Raw genomic sequence first — 18,826 nt, 5'->3', positions numbered from 1 at the left:
CTGTATCAATTAAAACCATAAAACACGCTGCGGGTTGTAATTAGCACAGCCGGCTGCGCCCATGCACTCAGCACTACCACATACCAATCACACGTGGGATCTCATCAACCATATTACTCTGTCATTAGAGTAGTAATATGGTTGATGGGATCCCACGTGTGATTGGTATGTGGTAGTGCTGAGTGCATGGGCCCAGCCGGCTGTGCTAATTACAACCCGCAGCGTGTTTTATGGTTTTAATTGATACAGAAGTAACATGTTCAGTGTGATATACCTTTAATAAAGTTTTGTAAGTGAATTTGAAGAAAAGGTTGATACCACTTTTTTTGCATTTGTTCCATTTAATTGTCTACCTCGTGCTCCCCCACAAAGGTGGGGTGTCACCTATTGCTAATGCCAGAGAGTTCCAGGTATGCAATTTTGTTTTTCTAAAATGACAATCCTCTATAATAAAACCTCTGTGTCCGTGCCTCCTGTCCCTGTGTAGCGTTGTCCGTGCTTTTGCCCACTGCGCATGTGCGCAGCACGGACCCAGAGACAGAAGGCCGGGGACAGGGCCAGGGAGTTCAGCGGGCGTCGTGTGAGCAGGCGGCCGGATGTGCGGCAGGTGAGCGGGCGGCGGTCGTGTGTGGCGGTGGGTGATCGTGCGGTGGCGGGTGAGTGGGCGCACGCGTGTCCGGTGGCAGGCGGGCGCGTGTGCGCCGGGCATGGGTGGCGGGCGCGCGTGACCAGGAACACAGACATAGGGCCCGTTTTTTAAATGGGCTTAGGTCTACTAGTGCAGTGTTTCTCAACTTTTTTAAACCAAGTACCCCTTATTGCTACTCCATCTCTGCAAAGTACCCCCGGAGAGTGTGCTCACAAACTCGCACACACACACGCTTGGGAGAATGAGGGTGCTGGGTGAGGCTGGGGTGATAGGTGGTGAGGGTGCTGGCTGATGCTGACACAGGCTGATAGGTGTGAGGGACAGTAAGGGTGCTGGCTGAGGCTGGCAGAGGGTGATACGTGGTGAGGGACAGGTGAGGGTGCTAGCTGAGGCTGGCACCAGGTGATAGCTGGTGAGGGAGCTGGCTGAGGCTGGAACAGGGGGATAGGTGGTGAGGGTGCTGGCTGAGGCTGGCACAGGGTGATAGGTGGTGAGGGTGCTGGCTGAGGCTGGCACATGGTGATAGGTGGTAAGGGACTGGTGAGGGTGCTGGGTGAGGCTGGCACAGGGTGATAGGTGGTGAGGGTGCTGGCTGAGGCTGGCACAGGGTGATAGCTGGTGAGGGACAGGTGAGGGTGCTGGGTGAGGCTGGCACAGGGTGATAGCTGGTGAGGGTGCTGGCTGAGGCTGGCACAGGGTGATAGGTGGTGAGGGTGCTAGCTGAGGCTGGCGCAGGGTGATATCTTGTGAGGGATAGGTAAGGGTGCTGGCTGAGGCTGGCACAGGGTGAATGGTGGTGAGGGACAGGTGAGGGTGCTGGCTGAGGTTGGCACAGGGTGATGAGAACACACAGACACACAGACACACACACACACACACATAGTCAGCATAAGCAGAATCTCCAACTCACACAGCTCTGACACTCTGTCTGTCTCCGCTATCGCAGCACACGCACGCACGTGGTAATGCGTATCTCTTTACTTTTTTCACATTCCTGAGGGAGGGACGAAGGAGTACTGGATGAGCTCATTATGCCTGGGAAGGAAGGGGGGGAGGTGCTTTTGTTCCTCTCTGCTCTGATCCTCTAGCGTTATCTAATCAGCAAAAATCAGCAGTCGGCATTGCAGGAGCTGGAGGGGAGCTGTAAATAGCAACACAGCCGTTCAGAGCAGGAGGAAGTGTAGTTTAATAAGTAACTAGCAACTGTGCGTACCCCCGGCAGTGGTCTCGCGTACCCCCAGTGGTACGCGTACCACGTGTTGAGAAACCCTGTACTAGTGTACAAATAATGTCTCAGTAGTTGTGTAAACATTTTCCTACTTTTCATGTTAAATATCAGAGGCAAAATCTGTAATTCATTGTGTGTAGATTTTAGCTATGTTTGGAATGTCTCATTTGCATAGGTGATTCTCTGCAGTCTGACATGCTAAGAACAGTGTAATATTGAAGCAAAGTTAGGTCTCATGTTTCACACACACACACAATTACAAATGTTTATGTTGCACATAAGATACATTTCCTCTGCTTTCTGTGAGAGAAAGCTCTGCTCGTCTCTGACTGAGCTTTCTGCACACACAGAGTTAACAGATGCACAGTGAGGGAATTTCCCCTCCCCTCATGGCTCAGTCTGCAGTCAGAATTGCCCTCAGACAAAGTGTGAAAGGAATTAGGTAACAGGAGATAAGAATTCAGATGTATACACCAGTACTTAGCAGCACTTCCCAAACATTTCCTATCTCAATGGAAAAAAAACATGTTAATCGATTGTGTTCCTTCAAGCTAAACATGTTATGTTCCTTCACACTCCACACAAACCACAGGTGCTCACTGCCCTCCCACGATCACAGCATGCTCAACCACAATAAGTAGCAACTTTATTCTTGCTACTGCACTGTACGCTGCATCTTTTTTTGCCTGCATCAGCACTTTATGGAAAATGCAATTGATTCATTCAACTGCATTGTGACGGTTTATCCTCCACAAATCCAGTGCTTCTGAGCTGATAAGACACAGGATGCATCAGTCATAAGAACTCATGGATGGATGGAATTGTACAACTTTTCCCATGTTTTTTGGTCTTGATATAAATGTCTCATCTGCAATAGTATATAAAGTTTACAAATGCCTTCAATGGGGAAATTATTCCAGCACCATCATCCCATCTCTTTCACAGCAGAGAGGCGTCTTGTCACTTCACATATATCGCATTGTATACTGCTCAGCAACATAATTTGTTCCTAGGAAAAAAATAAAATAAAGAAAAAGCATGGCTTATCTGTTTCTTAAAGAGACTCCGTAACAAAAATTGCATCCTTTTTTTTATCATCCTACAAGTTCCAAAAGCTATTCTAATGTGTTCTGGCTTACTGCAGCACGTTCTACTATCACCATCTCTGTAATAAATCAACTTCTCTCTCTCTTGTCAGACTTGTCAGCCTGTGTCTGGAAGGCTGCCAAGTTCTTCAGTGTTGTGGTTCTGTGATGCATCTCCCCCCTCCAGGCCCCTCTCTGCACACTGCCTGTGTATTATTTAGATTAGGACAGCTTCTCTCTTATCTTTTACAAGCTGGATAAATCCTCCTCTGAGCTGGCTGGGCTTTCACATACTGAGGAATTACATACAGGCAGAGCTGCCTGCACTCTGCAGGAAGAAACAGCCTGACACTTCAGTGGAAGATAGCTGCAGGGGGAAAGAAACACACAAATGATCTCTTGAGATTCAAAAGGAAGGGTGTATACAGCCTGCTTGTGTATGAATGTATTTTCTATGTGTGGACATACTGTACATCAACCTACTTCCTGTTTTGGTGGCCATTTTGTTTGTTTATAAACAAACTTTTTAAAACTGTTTTTAACCACTTTTAATGCGGCGAGGAGCGGCAAAATTGTGACAGAGGGTAATAGGAGATGTCCCCTAACGCACTGGTATGTTTACTTTTGTGCGATTTTAACAATACAGATTCTCTTTAAGGCTTCACTTCAGTCAAATTATATATATATATATATATATATATATATATATATATATATATATATATATATATATATATATATTTGAAGTCCACAAACCACTAACATGAAGAAATGACACTACCAAAGACTGCTTAACTACTCATATCCACAACCTTACCCAGGCCCGGATTTACATCACAGGAGCACTGGCACCCTAGACTTTGTCCTCTATGAACTTACAAACCCCCGCCGAACCACACCGCAAGTGTGTTGTACCTTTCCAGGCAGTCACTTGTCCCTTACCTGCCATATATTATATATGGAGACAGTGAATAGTGATGAGCCCAAATTTCACATAAACGTAATTTTGCATCATAACTGCAATTACAGTGCAAAATTGTAATGCAACATTACGGGTAAAATCATAATTTCATTTCAAACTGTAATCAGGAACCTTCATTTTCACTTAATTTCACACCGATTTTAGTGACTGATAGCAAGGCCCCCATACATGCTTTACATCAGCGCTGTCCAACTGGCGGCCCGCATCCGGCCCGCCAGGCCACCTGCTGCGGCCCGCTCGTCTTCCTGGGATGCAGGCATGACTTGCGCTATGGGCACCATGCCTGCTCCCTCTTATTGTGGCCTCTCCTGTGTCCCCGCTGGCCTCTCCTGTGTCCCCGCTGCCGCCCCACAGCTCAGACCTCAGATCGCGGCGACTGAGGTAAACAGAGTGCGCATGGTACCCGCACGGAGTATGTCACATGCGGAAGTAACATCATTAGTCACTCCCGCATGTGACATTCTGCCGCGCGGGTGTCATGCGCGCGCTCTGCTTGCTTCTTCCGTCGCAGCGATCTGTGAGGTCTGAGCTGTGGGGCAGCAGCAGCGGCATCGGGGACACTGGAGAGGCCAGCGGGGACACAGGAGAGAGAGGTAACGGGCTCGCTAACTGGTGGGGGCACCTGTCTATCTAGCTGGGGGGGCACCTGTCTATCTAGCTGGGGGGGGACACCTGTCACTATCTAGCTGGGGGGGCACCTGTCACTATCTAGCTGGGGGGCACCTGTCACTATCTAACTGGGGGGGCACCTGTCACTATCTTACTGAGGGGGCACCTGTCACTATCTAGCTGGGGGGACACCTGTCACTATAGCTGGGGGGGCACCTGTCACTATCTAGCTGGGGGGGGGGCACCTGTCACTATAGCTGGGGGGGACACCTGTCACTATAGCTGGGGGGACACCTGTCACTATAGCTGGGGGGGGGGACACCTGTCTATCTAGCTGGGGGACACACCTGTCACTATCTAGCTGGGGGGGCACCTGTCACTATCTAGCTGGGGGGCACCTGTCACTATCTAACTGGGGGGGCACCTGTCACTATCTAACTGGGGGGGCACCTGTCACTATCTAGCTGGGGGGGACACCTGTCACTATAGCTGGGGGGACACCTGTCACTATCTAGCTGGGGGGGGCACCTGTCCCTATCTAGCCGGGGGGGGCACCTGTCACTATCTAGCTGGGGGGGGCACCTGTCACTATCTAGCTGGGGGGGGCACCTGTCACTATCTAGCTGGGGGGACACCTGTCACTATCTAGCTGGGGGGGGGACACCTGTCACTACCTCAACTGGGGGGGCACCTGTCACTACCTCACCCGGCCACAGCATCCCCAGCAGCCCGGCCACAGCAGCACCGCAAGGCATTTCAGCCCACACATCATCCCCAATCCGGCCCAAAACACTATTGCCAGGCACAGCAGCCAGTAGAGGAGAATTTAGAAGCCAGGTGAGAGGTGTCTACCATATTAAAGGGGCATTCTGCTTATTTATGTGAAATGCTGTCTATTTATGTGCCCCATGACTGCTGAATTTGTCATGTTGGGGGCCTCATGGTTACTGGATTTGTCTTGTTGGGGGCCTCATGATTTGTTGGGGGCATCACGATTGCTGAATTTGTCTTGTTGGGGGCCTCAAGATTGCTGAATGTGTCTTGTTGGGGGGCCTCATGATTTTTTGGGGGCCTCATGATTGCTAAATTTGTCTTGTTGGGGGCATCATGATTGCTGAATGTGTCTTATTGGGGGCCTCATGATTCGTTGGGGGCCTCATGATTGCTGAATTTGTCTTGTTGGTGGTCACATGATTGCGAACTGCGAGACTATGGAAAAGCTAAATCGTTATCATGAAACAATAGCGTTAAACCTACTTTTTTAGCTTTTTAAAACGGAAAATAAAACTGGGAGGTTCTAAAAAAAACCCACATTTTTCAGGAGTAGGATGGATGAAATTGTTTATCTTCACAGTTTATTTTCAACTTGGATTTTCCATAATGTTCATGTATGAGTTAAAACGTTTGTATGTAGTTTAAATTGCTGTTGCCACTTTGCGATAGATAAGTGACTTTTGGGTTGCAGTTTGGACACTCGGCCTAATCTAATGTCCCACATTGCTAAATTCATGTAAATTTGTCTCCACCCGTGGCCACACCCGCATTCTGGTCCATGGCCACACCTATTTTTCGGCGCGGTGCTCTACGCGCAACAGAACCCCCGTGGTTTTTGGTGCGCTACGCGCGCCACACAACTTCCCCGACATCTTAAATTGCATTTTGTGGTAAGTGCTGCCAATCTAATTGTCCTTTAATTACATTTTTTTTTCCGGGGGGGGGGGGCTGCGACTCTAGCAAGAACCTTCGCCCCTCCACCATGGGGTCTGAAAAAAAAATGGCCCTCCATGCCCATGAAGTTGGACAGCACTGCTATACATAATCATCACCAAAATTGCTATGTATGTTAAGAGGAATAGTGGGGACAAGGCTAAACATTTTTATCAACATCAATTTTAAAAATTCAAAGGAAAAATGGTTTTTAAACTGTCATTTTTCTGAGATTTAAAACCATTTTTCCTTTTTATTTTCAAAATCGATTTTTCTCACAACTACAAGGTCTTTTTGAGAAATGTTTTGCCTTGTTCCTACCCTTTTCCTTAAAGTGGACCCAAATTAAAAAAAACAAGATTTCAGAAATAAAATCTATTTTCTAAATTATAATAATAAATAGCAGCCTTTTTTCAGCTGCATAACGACAAATATAAAATATTTTACATTTATTGGAGGAACCCCTCCCTTCCTTTCAAATTGACGGCATTTTTCCGGCAAACTGGTGGAGTAGATGGTGTCCGGGAATGGAGGAATTGCTAATGACTGCCCCCAGTATAACCCTAGCTATGAAAAGAGAAGGGTGAAAAGCATGCACTGAAATGATCATAGCAGAGCCGGATTAAGGCTAAATGGGGCCCTAAGCAAAGTAACTGATTTGGGCCCCCCATCATGTCGTAATAGAATCAGAAAATGCAGCTGCACAGCAACATGCCGCACACACAGGGGCAGCCCGCTTTCCTCTGTGGGTGCACAATGCAGGGAATTGCAGCGGCAAAATGCAGAGTGAGAGATGAATGACTGGGACATTTGCACTCAGGGGCTGGGGCATCCCTGTGAAGAGGGCGCCAGATATCACAGCAGCAGCACTTTCCCCCTGCATCTCCAGCCTGGCAATAGCAGAAAGCTCTGGACACTGCCAAACCGGAAGCCGTTCCCCAGACAGAATTACATAACCACCCCCACCACCGAACAACCGATTTCCTCCCAAACTAGACAGTTACCATGCAGCCTCCATCCCAGTGAATATGACAGTCCAGCAGAGAAGGCAGACGCAGCGGGGGAGAATGACAGCACCAGATGACTCACATTCACCTATTGCGATCCAAGCAATAGAGGTCCCGTCATCCAGAGCCCATCTGTCTCCTCTAGAGTGCTGCCGATCTGTTACTACTTCTATTACTACTTCCTACTTCCTGTCTGATCTGAGAATCAGGAAGTTCAGAGCGAGTGGCTGCACTGTAGAAGAGACAGATGGGTTTCGGATGACGGGATCTCTATCGCTTGGATCATGGATAGGTGAGTGAGCATTTGCCATCTGCTGCTATCATTCTTGCTGCAGCTGTGGTTCTCTGTGGGAAGGGAGGGAGGAGTGGGCAGCGGCAGAGCGCACAGTAGCAGGAGGGGGACCTAGGAGGAGAGCCTGGCTCTGAAGACAATCAGCAGCGCACGGCATCATTTGACAAGACAAGACAAATAACATTTATATCGCGCTTTTCTCCTGGCGGACTCAAAGCGCCAGAGCTGCAGCCACTAGGACGCGCCCTATAGGCAGTAGCAGTGTTAGAGAGACTTGCCTAAGGTCTCCTAATGAATAGGTGCTGGCTTACTGAATAGGCAGAGCCGAGATTCGAACCCTGGTCTCCTGTGTCAGAGGCAGAGCCCTTAATGGGACTCCGAGCAGTGCCTGTGGGTATGCCTTTAAGCATACCCACAACTAATTAATTACATCCTCACACCTACCAGCATGATGTTTGTAATTATATCCCCCTGGGTTTCTTATATTTCATTGCATTGTGCTGAATCGAGCTGCCGATTTTGGAGAAAAGTCATCCTGTGGCTGCAATTTCGATCGCGAAAATAGCAAAAACTAAAAGGCATAGGGCAGCCGTTTATATATCATTGGAAAGAGGAGAAAGAGAGCTTTAAAATGATAGGCATCTTTCCATAGTTACTGCACTGCTCAGAGTCCCTTTAACCATTATACCATCCAGCCACCGCTGACAGGATGGCGAGGGCTGGTTTATGTGCTAATGGGGCCCCCTTGACTCTGAATGGGGCCCCAAGCGACTGCTTTTGTTGCCTGGTCAGTAATCCGGCCCTGGCTCATAGGCTTCAAGGGGTGTTTATTTATCTTTGTATGTGTCAGAGTGGTGCAACTAAATATTTTTAATTAAAAAAATGTTTGGTTTGGGTCCGCTTTAACTTACGTGGCAATCTTGGTGATGATTGCAAGGGGGAGGGGGGAGCTTTGCTATTAACCACTATAGTCTGCATGAAAGTACATGAAAAACTTATGCTGGATACACACGGTGCGTTCGTGCACTCGATTTTCCCATCGATTCCCGTCGATTCCCGTCGATTCGTTTATTTCCAACATGTCCGATTTGGATTTCGATGGATCGTTAGGTCGATTCGCATGCAAAGTATGCCGAATCGACCTAACGATCCATCGAAATCCAAATCGGACATGTTGGAAATAAACGAATCGACGGGAATCGACGGGAAAATCGAGTGCACGAACGCACCGTGTGTATCCAGCATTAAAGGACCTCTGTCGCGAAAATCTTACAATTTAAAATACATGTAAACACATACAAATAAGAAGTACATTTCTTCCTGAGTAAAATGAGCCATAAATTACTTTTCTCCTATGTTGCTGTCACTTACAGTAAGTAGTAGAAATCTGACATTAGTGACAGATTTTGGACTAGCCCATCTCCTCATAGGGGTTTCTTAGGTTTTTTTTTTTAATTTTTAAAAGCACTTAGTGAATGGCAGTTGCTCCATCCAACTGCCAAAAAAGTGTACAGCTGTCCAGCATCACTGTATAAATCTTTTTCAGGGAATGTCTTTATAAAGAATAAAGGCCATGCTGAGAATCCCCCATGAAGAGATGGACTAACCCAAAACTTGTCGGTAATGTCAGATTTCTACTACATACTGTAAGTGACAGCAACATAGGAGAAAAGTCATTTATGGCTCATTTTACTCTGGAAGAAACGTACTTCTTATTTGTAAGTTTTAAATTTTAAGTTAAGTTCCTCTTTAAGCAAAAATTGCACACAATTACAAATGGATTACACAAAATCAGATGAATGTCCAAATATTAATGACATATGGTTGTAATTGCAAAAATGTATGCAAAATTTCATGCAATCGTAATTAGAAGAATACGATTACTACTAATAGTTAAATTCCAATATCCAAAGGTTAAAGATTGCGCTCCACAACACAGCTATTGATAAGACAGTTAGTTCACCAGTAAATTATGAGTAGGGGATACGCTGGCTCCTCAAGAACACATATATTCTCCAATTCCAATTTCAATCCAATAAAGCCGCGATCACAATCCAAAATATCCTGCTTTCCACAGACAAAGGGTATAGGATTTCCCTGTAAAAACAGACTTTACATAGCGCAATACTGACAAAACAAAGACAAACACTTATATAGCACTTTTCTCCTGGCGGACTCAAAGCGCCAGAGTTGCAGCCTCTAGGACGCGCTCTATAGGCAGTAGCAGTGTTAGGGAGACTTGCCTAAGGTCTCCTGCTGAATAGGTGCTGGCTTACTGATCAGGCAGAGCTGAGATTCGAACCCTGGTCTCCCATGTCAGAGGCAGAGCCCTTAAAGGGACTCCGAGCTCAGAAAAAAAAGGAAAGTTGTACTCACCAGGGGCTTTTTCCAGCCCAGTGCTGGTCGGGAGGTCCCACGCCGGCGTCCTGGCTCCTCTCCTTCTCCCCGCTCCGGAATGGCTGGCAGGCCGCAGCCCGGGCGACACTCTCCCGAGTGTCGGGCTGCTTCTTCCGCATATGACGCGGATTACGTCGCACGCCGGCCGGCGTGAAAGTACTGCGCATGCGCGCTTTGTTCGCGCATGCGCAGTACTTTCACGCCGGCCGCCGTTATGATACGAGGCGGCCGGCGTGTGACGTAATCCGCGTCATATGCGGAAGAAGCAGCCCGACACTCGGGAGAGTGTCGCCCGGGCTGCGGCCTGCCAGCCATTCCGGAGCGGGGAGAAGGAGAGGAGCCAGGACACCGGCGTGGGACCTCCCGACCAGCACTGGGCTGGAAAAAGCCCCTGGTGAGTACAACTTTCCTTTTTTTTCTGAGCTCGGAGTCCCTTTAACCATTACACTATCCAGCCTCTACTGCTGCAGGTAAAAACACCCAGTGAGCACTTCAGAACCGATGTGTTAAGCCTCCACCAGGAAACAGTTAGTGGTTTGGGGTACAGCGCCCCCGTAGTGAGTTACACTCACCGTGTGACCTCTTGACTTATCTGCACATCAGCCCTCCAATCACCTGGGCAAGGATTCCTTAAAACCAAAACCTTTAAGAGATACAAAGCGGGACTTGCATAGTGTAAAACCATACATTTTAATTGCGAACTTATCCTGCATACATTCTGCGTACCAGATATATGGAGTAAAAAGCGCTTATCTGAAGTGTCAGCTCCCGCCGTGGCTGGATCCCGCTGCGCGCTCCAGTACCCGCTCAGCTAAACCTACGTGACTCCAAGCTCCGCCCTACGCGTTTCGTCAGAATGACTCATCAGCGGCTGGAGTCACGTAGCAAAAGGACGCATTACATACTCACTCGGGGCCTGCCCTATCCCCCCACGTCATCTGATTTCAATGTGAAGAGACCTATCCCGCCCACCCAAACCTCCCACACATACATATTCATGCCCATCTACTACTACCATAGCAGGCAACGAGATCCCCGCGCCGATCCTGCCATAAAGTGCATAATAATACAACAGCCATATTCCTACCTATTCCTAATACAGTAATTACACCCTAACAATATACAATATTCTATTGTGCAATATGTTGTGTACATTTCGGTGCATTGCTATCACACTATAATATCTCATACATAAAATTGTAGTATTGTTTCCCATAACAAATTTATATTCCATGCCTATTAAATGTATATAAAGTGCATATCCTATATATAATGACACCCCTATTGCCAACCATTTATTCCGCTGAGCTGCGCTCACTAATAAAACCTATAAGACAAAAGGTCGCTGTACATAGCGTAATTCTGTCACAGTATAATAAAACACCCAGGTGATAGTGAAAAAAGTGCACTGCTTGTGAGTCCGCTCCCCAATAATAGATTGCGCTCACCAAATTGTTGCCACCTCAATAAATAAAAGTTTCCACCATGTATGGAACATAAAAACATATAAGACCATCATAGCGTATTATGCCTTAGAATAAAAAGCCATCCGCGCTATAATTGCGCACTCACATAATTCGTCTTGAAATATTGCACATCATATGTCCTGGCAGTGGGGTCTGTCCCTGCATCTGGCTGGGCACGGCGTCCCGCACCCCCTCAGATTCCTTTCGCCTCGGGCTCCCGATTCCCCACTAACCAGTGAGATACTTTCGGCTTCGCTCTACTGCAGTGACGTCAGACGCGCACGGACGTAGCTCCGCCCTACGCGTTTCGTCCAATCGGACTCCTCAGCCCCTGAAAATGAAACGCGTAGGGCGGAGCTACGTCCGTGCGCGTCTGACGTCACTGCAGTAGAGCGAAGCTGAAACTATCTCACTGGTTAACGGGGAATCGGGAGCCCGAGGCCCGAGAGTGAAGGAGTGAAGCAGCGATCCCAAACAAGTGACTTTTTCATTTAATGAACTTTGTGGCTGATTTTGTGCTTTAGACATTCCAGTACAGGACTCAGAATTAGCTTGCTGTTTTAAAACAAAATCCGGCCCTTGACTAGATAATATAAGGCTTCAAGAGTGACTGGTTACAACATACAGTGGCACAGTCCACAAGCGTTGTGAGATCATTGGACAGCGCAGCCCTATCTAATTGTGATATTGCCAACCATTGCTTTTATCACAAATTGTGAATAGAAGTATAATTATAATTTACACCACTATATACAATATAATTTATGCCCCCCCCCCCATCAATACCCAGTTTTGACTCCTCCCTCCCCTTTACAGAATATTTTTTGAATACATCAAGTACTAATGTGCTCAGCCCATTGTGATACTGTATATTAGCAATTAAATTAACCCTCTCCTAGTCCCAATTACACTATTATTAAACCTCATAGTGCGTTACTCTTCATACATTTCCATTGTACATCCTTTAGAACATTTCTTATGCACATCTGCCACCTAGTGTTCAAATTTATATAACACCCATTCGATTGTGAGAAATAATTCTATAACCACAAAATTAAGCACAAACGTGAAAATTATGCACCACCCCCAATCATTCACACCAATCCTATTCCAACAGGGGTCAAGCTGCAATAAATGTCTAAAAGTTAACTAAACAATTAAAAATTACTAATAAAACAATTCATGTCCAATTCCACATTTAATCCATGAGGGTGTGAGGAATGTACTCAATTGCAGTAAATTTCATTTTTGTTGGATCACAGTTATGTTTTTTTGCAAAGTGGGCCGACACACTATGATCTTTATATCCCTACTTGATGTTATAAACATGCTCATGCATTCGTTCCTTCAACGTTCTAGTAGTCCTACCCTATACTGTAGACCACAATCACATTGTATCAAATAGACCACATGATTACTATTACAAGTAATACATTGTTTAATCTTATATTTCCGATTGTCCACTGTGGAACTAAAATTCTTAACTACTTTTGGCTTTACTTCCCTACATGCATAGCAATCCTTACCAAAACCTTCACTCTGCCAAGGAATAACTCTCGGAGCTGGGGGTTCAACACAACTTGGCACCAACTTATCTTTCAAGTTTGGTGCTTTCTTGTAAATAAATTTAGGTTTATCCGGTAATGCCCTTTTTAATGTAGCTTTTAATGTAGCATTTAATGTAGCATTTAATGTAGCAAGGGCTAAAATATGCACCTAAAAACAATATGAATAAGTTTGGAGCTTTTGTTGAAATACAAAAGTTCATGAGGAAAATTAATTCAAGAAGGTATTTTTTGGACAAGGAAGTTCCTGCATCAAAGGTGAATCAGATTGGAAATTATGTGCATTCCAATATGCGGAACAATTCCACATTCAATCCCAGCAATAATGCTAGTCAGCACACAATCGATGTGTTTAAGAACTTGGTTGTCAAAAATCTAAGGGAAATTAAAGTCCCAAAGTACAGGGATCACTCTGAGGAAATATGCGAATTATTAAAGGAAAAAGGGGTAGTAATACGCCTTCAGACAAGGGTGGTGGGGTGGTGATTTTAAATAGACAACAATATTTTTCTGAATTGAATAAATTAGTACTGGATCAAACAATGTAAAATTAAATTGCAATCCTACATGGCGTTATAAACAGGAGTTGACAGATATTTTGAAGATATGAGGTCTATTACACAAAGGGTTGGTCAATATATTGACCATTACTTACAGCCCATTGTGAATTACCAAGAGTACTAAAAGATACCAAGCATAAGTGGTCAGGCCTTCGAAACGAACAGATTTGTTTTATTTTGAAATTGTTATAATTTGCTCTGTCATGGAAATATTTTTGGCTTGGTGTGAATACTATAGTCAAATCAAGGGATGTGCGATGGGGGCATCGTATGCCCCATCGCTGGCTAATATATATATGGCAGAATGGGAAGATCAAGCTATTCAAATCAACCCAGCAAGGTTTAAGCATTGGTACAGGTTTATTGATTATCTGATCATGATATGGGATGGGGATGAGACCTCGGCCATTGAATTCATTAGTGAGTGTAATCTCCTATATCCCAATATTCAGATTGAGGCCCAAATGTGTGGGCAAAAAATACAATTCTTGGACTTAGAGATATTTAAAATGGATAACAGATTGGCTAGTAAATGGTATTTTACAAAAACTGACAGAAATGGATATGTACCAATGGATAGTTGCCATCATGGGTCATGGCTGAGGCCCATCCCCAGGGGGCAGTATCAAAGATTGCGTTGAAATTGCACGTTAGTTCAAGATTATTGGGAACAAGCACCCATCCTTACTACTAAATTTATTGAGATGGGTTATTGTAGAGGAGATATAGATAAAGTGGAAAGGGAGGTGGCTGAAATGGATAGACGGAAACTTATACATGGTATGTGTACAGGCAATGCTGGGATTCATGGTTCACTTCCATTTATCACAACGTTTACTACACAACATAAGAAGCTTGAGAGGAGCATTAATAGGCATTGGCAGGTATTGATGCAAGATGCTGCATTAAAAAGGGCATTATCAGATAAACCTAAACTTATTTATAAGAAAGCACCAAACTTTAAAGATAAGTTGGTGCCAAGTTGTGTTGAACCCCAAGCTCTGAGAGTTATTCCTTGGCAGAATGAAGGTTTTTTTCCTGTGTATGCATATAGGGAAGTAAAGCCAAAAGTAGTTAAGAATTTTAGTTCCACAGTGGACAATCGGAAATATAAGATTAAACAATGTATTACTTGTAATAGTAATCATGTGGTCTATTTGATGCAATGTGATTGTGGTCTACAGTATGTGAGTAGGACCACTAGAACGTTGAAGGAACAGATGCATGAGCATGTTTATAACATCAAGAAGGGATATAAAAATCATAGTGTGTCGGCCCACTTTGCAAAAAATCATAACTGTGATCCAACAAAAATGAAATTTACTGCAATTGAGAAGTTGGTGCCAAACTGGAGGGGATGTAACAAACTGCAGGAGCTATCAAAAAAGGAAACTGAATGGATCTTTAGAGTACAATCCTCACACCCTCATGGATTGAATGTGGAATTAGACATGAATTGCTTTATTAGTAATTTTTAATTTTTTAGTTAACTTTTAGACATTTATTGCAGCTTGACCTCTGTTGGGATAGGATTGGTGTTAATAATTGGGGGTGGTGCATAATTTCACGTTTGTGCTTAATTTTTGTGGTTATAGAATCATTTCTCACAATTGAATGGGTGTTAAATAAATTTGAACACTAGGTGGCAGATGTGCATAAGAAATGTTCTAAAGGATGTACAATGGAAATTTATGAAGAGTAACGCACTATAAGGGTTAATAATAGTGTCATTTGGACTAGGAGAGGTTTAATTTAATTGTTAATATACAGTATCACAATGGGCTGAGCACATTAGTACTTGATGTATTCAAAAAATATTCTGTAAAGGGGGAGGGAGGAGTCAAAACTGGGTATTGATGGGGGGGGGGCATAAATTATATTGTATATAGTGTTGTAAATTATAATTATACTTATATTCACAATTTGTGATAAAAGCAATGGTTGGCAATAGGGGTGTCATTATATATAGGATATGCACTTTATATACATTTAATAGGCATGGAATATAAATTTGTTATGGGAAACAATACTACAATTTTATGTATGAGATATTATAGTGTGATAGCAATGCACAGAAATGTACACAACATATTGCACAATAGAATATTGTATATTGTTAGGGTGTAATTACTGTATTAGGAATAGGCACAAAAGGATCCGCAGACCAACAGTGGTGAAAAAATGCTGGTTATTCTTTATTCAGGTAATCCACATGGCAAAGGTAAAAAATCACAAGGTTCAACTGACGCGTGTCGGGCTTACAATCTGCCCTTAATCATAGTACTATGATTAAGGGCAGATTGTAAGCCCGACACACGTCAGTTGAACCTTGTGATTTTTTACCTTTGCCATGTGGATTACCTGAATAAAGAATAACCAGCATTTTTTCACCACTGTTGGTCTGCGGATCCTTTTGTGCATATTCCTGAATTGGCCTGGCTTCCCAGATCCTGCACCCATTGGTCGAATCGGTAGGGGGTTTTGAGCGTTTTGATCTTTCACCATGTATTAGGAATAGGTAGGAATATGGCTGTTGTATTATTATGCACTTTATGGCAGGATCGGCACAGGGATCCCATTGCCTGCTATGGTAGTAGTAGATGGGCATGAATATGGATGTGGGGGAGGTTTGGGTGGGCGGGATAGGTGTTGACACATTGAATCCAGATGACGTGGTGGGAGAGGGCGGGCACAGAGGGAGTATGTAATGCGTCCTTTTGCTACTTGACTCCAGCCCCTGAGTCATTCTGACGAAACGCGTAGGGCGGAGCTTGGAGTCACGTGGGACGCGAACCAGGAAGTGGGTTGAGCTAAGCGGGTACTGGAGCGTGCAGCGGGATCCGGCCACGGTGGTAGCTGTCACTTCAGATAAGCGCTTTTTACTCCATATATCTGGTACGCAGAATGTATGCAGGATACTTTAGCAATTACAATTTATGGTTTTACACTATGCAAGTCCCGCTTTGTATCTCTTGAAGGTTTTGGTTTTAAGGAATCCTTGCCCAGGTGATTGGAGAACTGATGTGCAGATAAGTCAAGAGGTCACACGGTGAGTGTAACCCACTACGGGGGCGCTGTACTCCAAACCACTAAGTGTTTCCTGGTGGAGGCTTAACTCATAGGTCCTGAAGTGCTCACTGGGTGTTTTTACCTGCAGCAGTATTGCGCTATGAAAAAGTCTGTTTTTACAGGGAAATCCTATACCCTTTTTCTGTGGAAAGCAAGATATTTTGGATTGTGATCGCTGTTTTATTGGATTTAAACTACTAATAGTTTAATCTTAAGTCTCCCCAATGCTGCAAAAGCACCCCCAAGAGGCACAATGCTCCATTCAGACCTATAACCATTACTGCCCATCATATGTTACTTACTCAGGTCTCCTATTTTCCATTCTCGGACTTCAGGCTCTGGGAAGCACTGATGGTCAACTTTACATTTCAATGTTTTCCCACAGTCGTCACGTTTGAGTCTGTATCTCAGAATGGAATTAACACTGTAAAGTCCATCATCTTCCCCAATACGAGTGTCATTGTCAGGAGGTGGTAACTCCTCTTCCTCCTTGTACCATTTAATGCTTATATCCTGGGGATGGAAGTTGAGAATTCTGCAGGAGAGCACCATCTGCTGATCAACATAGCATACTGTGTGCCTGGAGATGATATCCTCCACTGCAGGTGCAGCTACAAAGATACAAAAGAAAAAAAATTCATTTTTTTAAATCAATAAAAGTAGCCAGTAGAGCTCAGTGTACTATTTTCATGTTTTTTTTTCTACTTGTTTGATTAAAGGCTGGAATCCATCCAGTAAATTGCAGAATTTATTGAAGTGTACTTGAAGGGGAAGAAACATGAAATCTGCCATTACTGATCTTAACACATTTTAACAAATCTTATTTTATCTAACTGTCAACTCTGGGCTTCAAGGATTCTGGGCTCCACCCATTTTAGATGCTGTTGATGACATATGGAATGGGCTATGACATTAGACATTGGTGATGGGTATTATGAATTGTAGGATCAGTACAAAGTAAATATATAGACATATATTAGGTCAAGTACTGTACACTCATTTGCCACTTTTAGCATTTATATACACATTTTGATCACTCAAAGAGGAACTTTAACCCAGGACTGAACTTTATCCCATTCAGTAGCCAATACCCACTTTCCCATGAGAAAACTTAACCTTTTCTCGAATCGATCATCAGGGACGTCTGTCACTTTGTGGCTGATCTTGTGTGATATTGTGCTGAAAGCCGTCCCACAGTGTGATGTCATGTCCAATTGCCAAGCAAGCAGTATCTCCCTATATCTATGCTGTGGACAGCAGGGTGGCGTAGTGGTTAGCGCTCTTGCCTTGCAGCGCTGGGTCCCTGGTTCGAATCCCAGCCAGGTCAACATCTGCAAGGAGTTTGCATGTTCTTCCTGTGTCTGTGTGGGTTTCCTCCGGGTACTCCGTTTTCCTCCCACATCCCCAAAAACATACAGATAGGTATGGTTTCCCCCAAAATTGGCCCTAGACCACGATACATACACTATACTACACTAGACATATGACTATGGTAGGGATTAGATTGTGAGCTCCTCTGAGGGACAGTTAGTGACAAGACAATATACTCTGTACAGCACTGTGAAGATGTCGGCACTATATAAATACTAAATAATAATAAAATATATAACCGTTTAGTCTAACACGTTGTTAGTGGGGGTGTTTACAGATAATGGCAGTTGCTACTGTTTCCTTGTCTACCACCAGTAACGATGATGACCTTCAGGCTTAGGATGGCTCAAACAACATGAATGTATAAGCTGAGACTATCAATCATTTCTTGATCTAGGTTCTATTTTTTAACTTCTCACTTTGCAATGTATTGATTTATTTATTTTTCCCCTGCTACTATCTTTCGGTAAAGTTCCTCTATAAGTGCATGTCAAGCAGGCTTCTGTACACCTTTTTCACACTACTTGTTGCCCACATTTACAGAACACAGGTGGAAATTTATCAACAGAGATGTAATGAATAGCGGAGATGCCGCCACGGTTTGCCTGGGCCTTCTAGTGCACACAGATGGAGAGCTACGCGCGCGCTAGAAGTCAGGACCTTTATGCCAGCAGGAGAGGTATCAGCTGATCAGGGCGATCAGCTGATCCAGCGGAACTCCTGATTGGCTGAATGGCTGGGGGCGGCGCTGAGGAGCGCTGTAGTATATATAGATCTCGCTGGTCAGTTGCTGGTTGTCTGCCGTTGCGAATACTTACGTGTGAGCACTCAGACCTCAG

At 44.6% G+C, this 18,826-nt stretch overlaps 1 protein-coding gene across 1 annotated transcript in view; it reads right to left on the bottom strand.

Annotated features, from left to right (window-relative positions):
* Positions 1 to 2,687: 2,687 nt before the first annotated feature.
* Positions 2,688 to 18,826, bottom strand: part of LOC137537951 (uncharacterized) — a 109,505-nt gene continuing 93,366 nt past the window's right edge. Inside the window, exons 8-9 of the mRNA XM_068259878.1 lie at positions 16,919 to 17,227; positions 2,688 to 2,886 (exon numbers count right to left, since the gene is read on the bottom strand). Coding sequence (XP_068115979.1) covers positions 2,843 to 2,886; positions 16,919 to 17,227 — 353 coding nt within the window. The 3' untranslated portion in view covers positions 2,688 to 2,842. The remainder of the gene's footprint in view (positions 2,887 to 16,918; positions 17,228 to 18,826) is intronic.

The sequence above is a fragment of the Hyperolius riggenbachi genome, chromosome 11 (genome assembly GCF_040937935.1).
Source record: "Hyperolius riggenbachi isolate aHypRig1 chromosome 11, aHypRig1.pri, whole genome shotgun sequence".
NCBI classification, from domain to species: domain Eukaryota; kingdom Metazoa; phylum Chordata; class Amphibia; order Anura; family Hyperoliidae; genus Hyperolius; species Hyperolius riggenbachi.
This window is presented reverse-complemented; position numbering and strand designations above follow the sequence as displayed.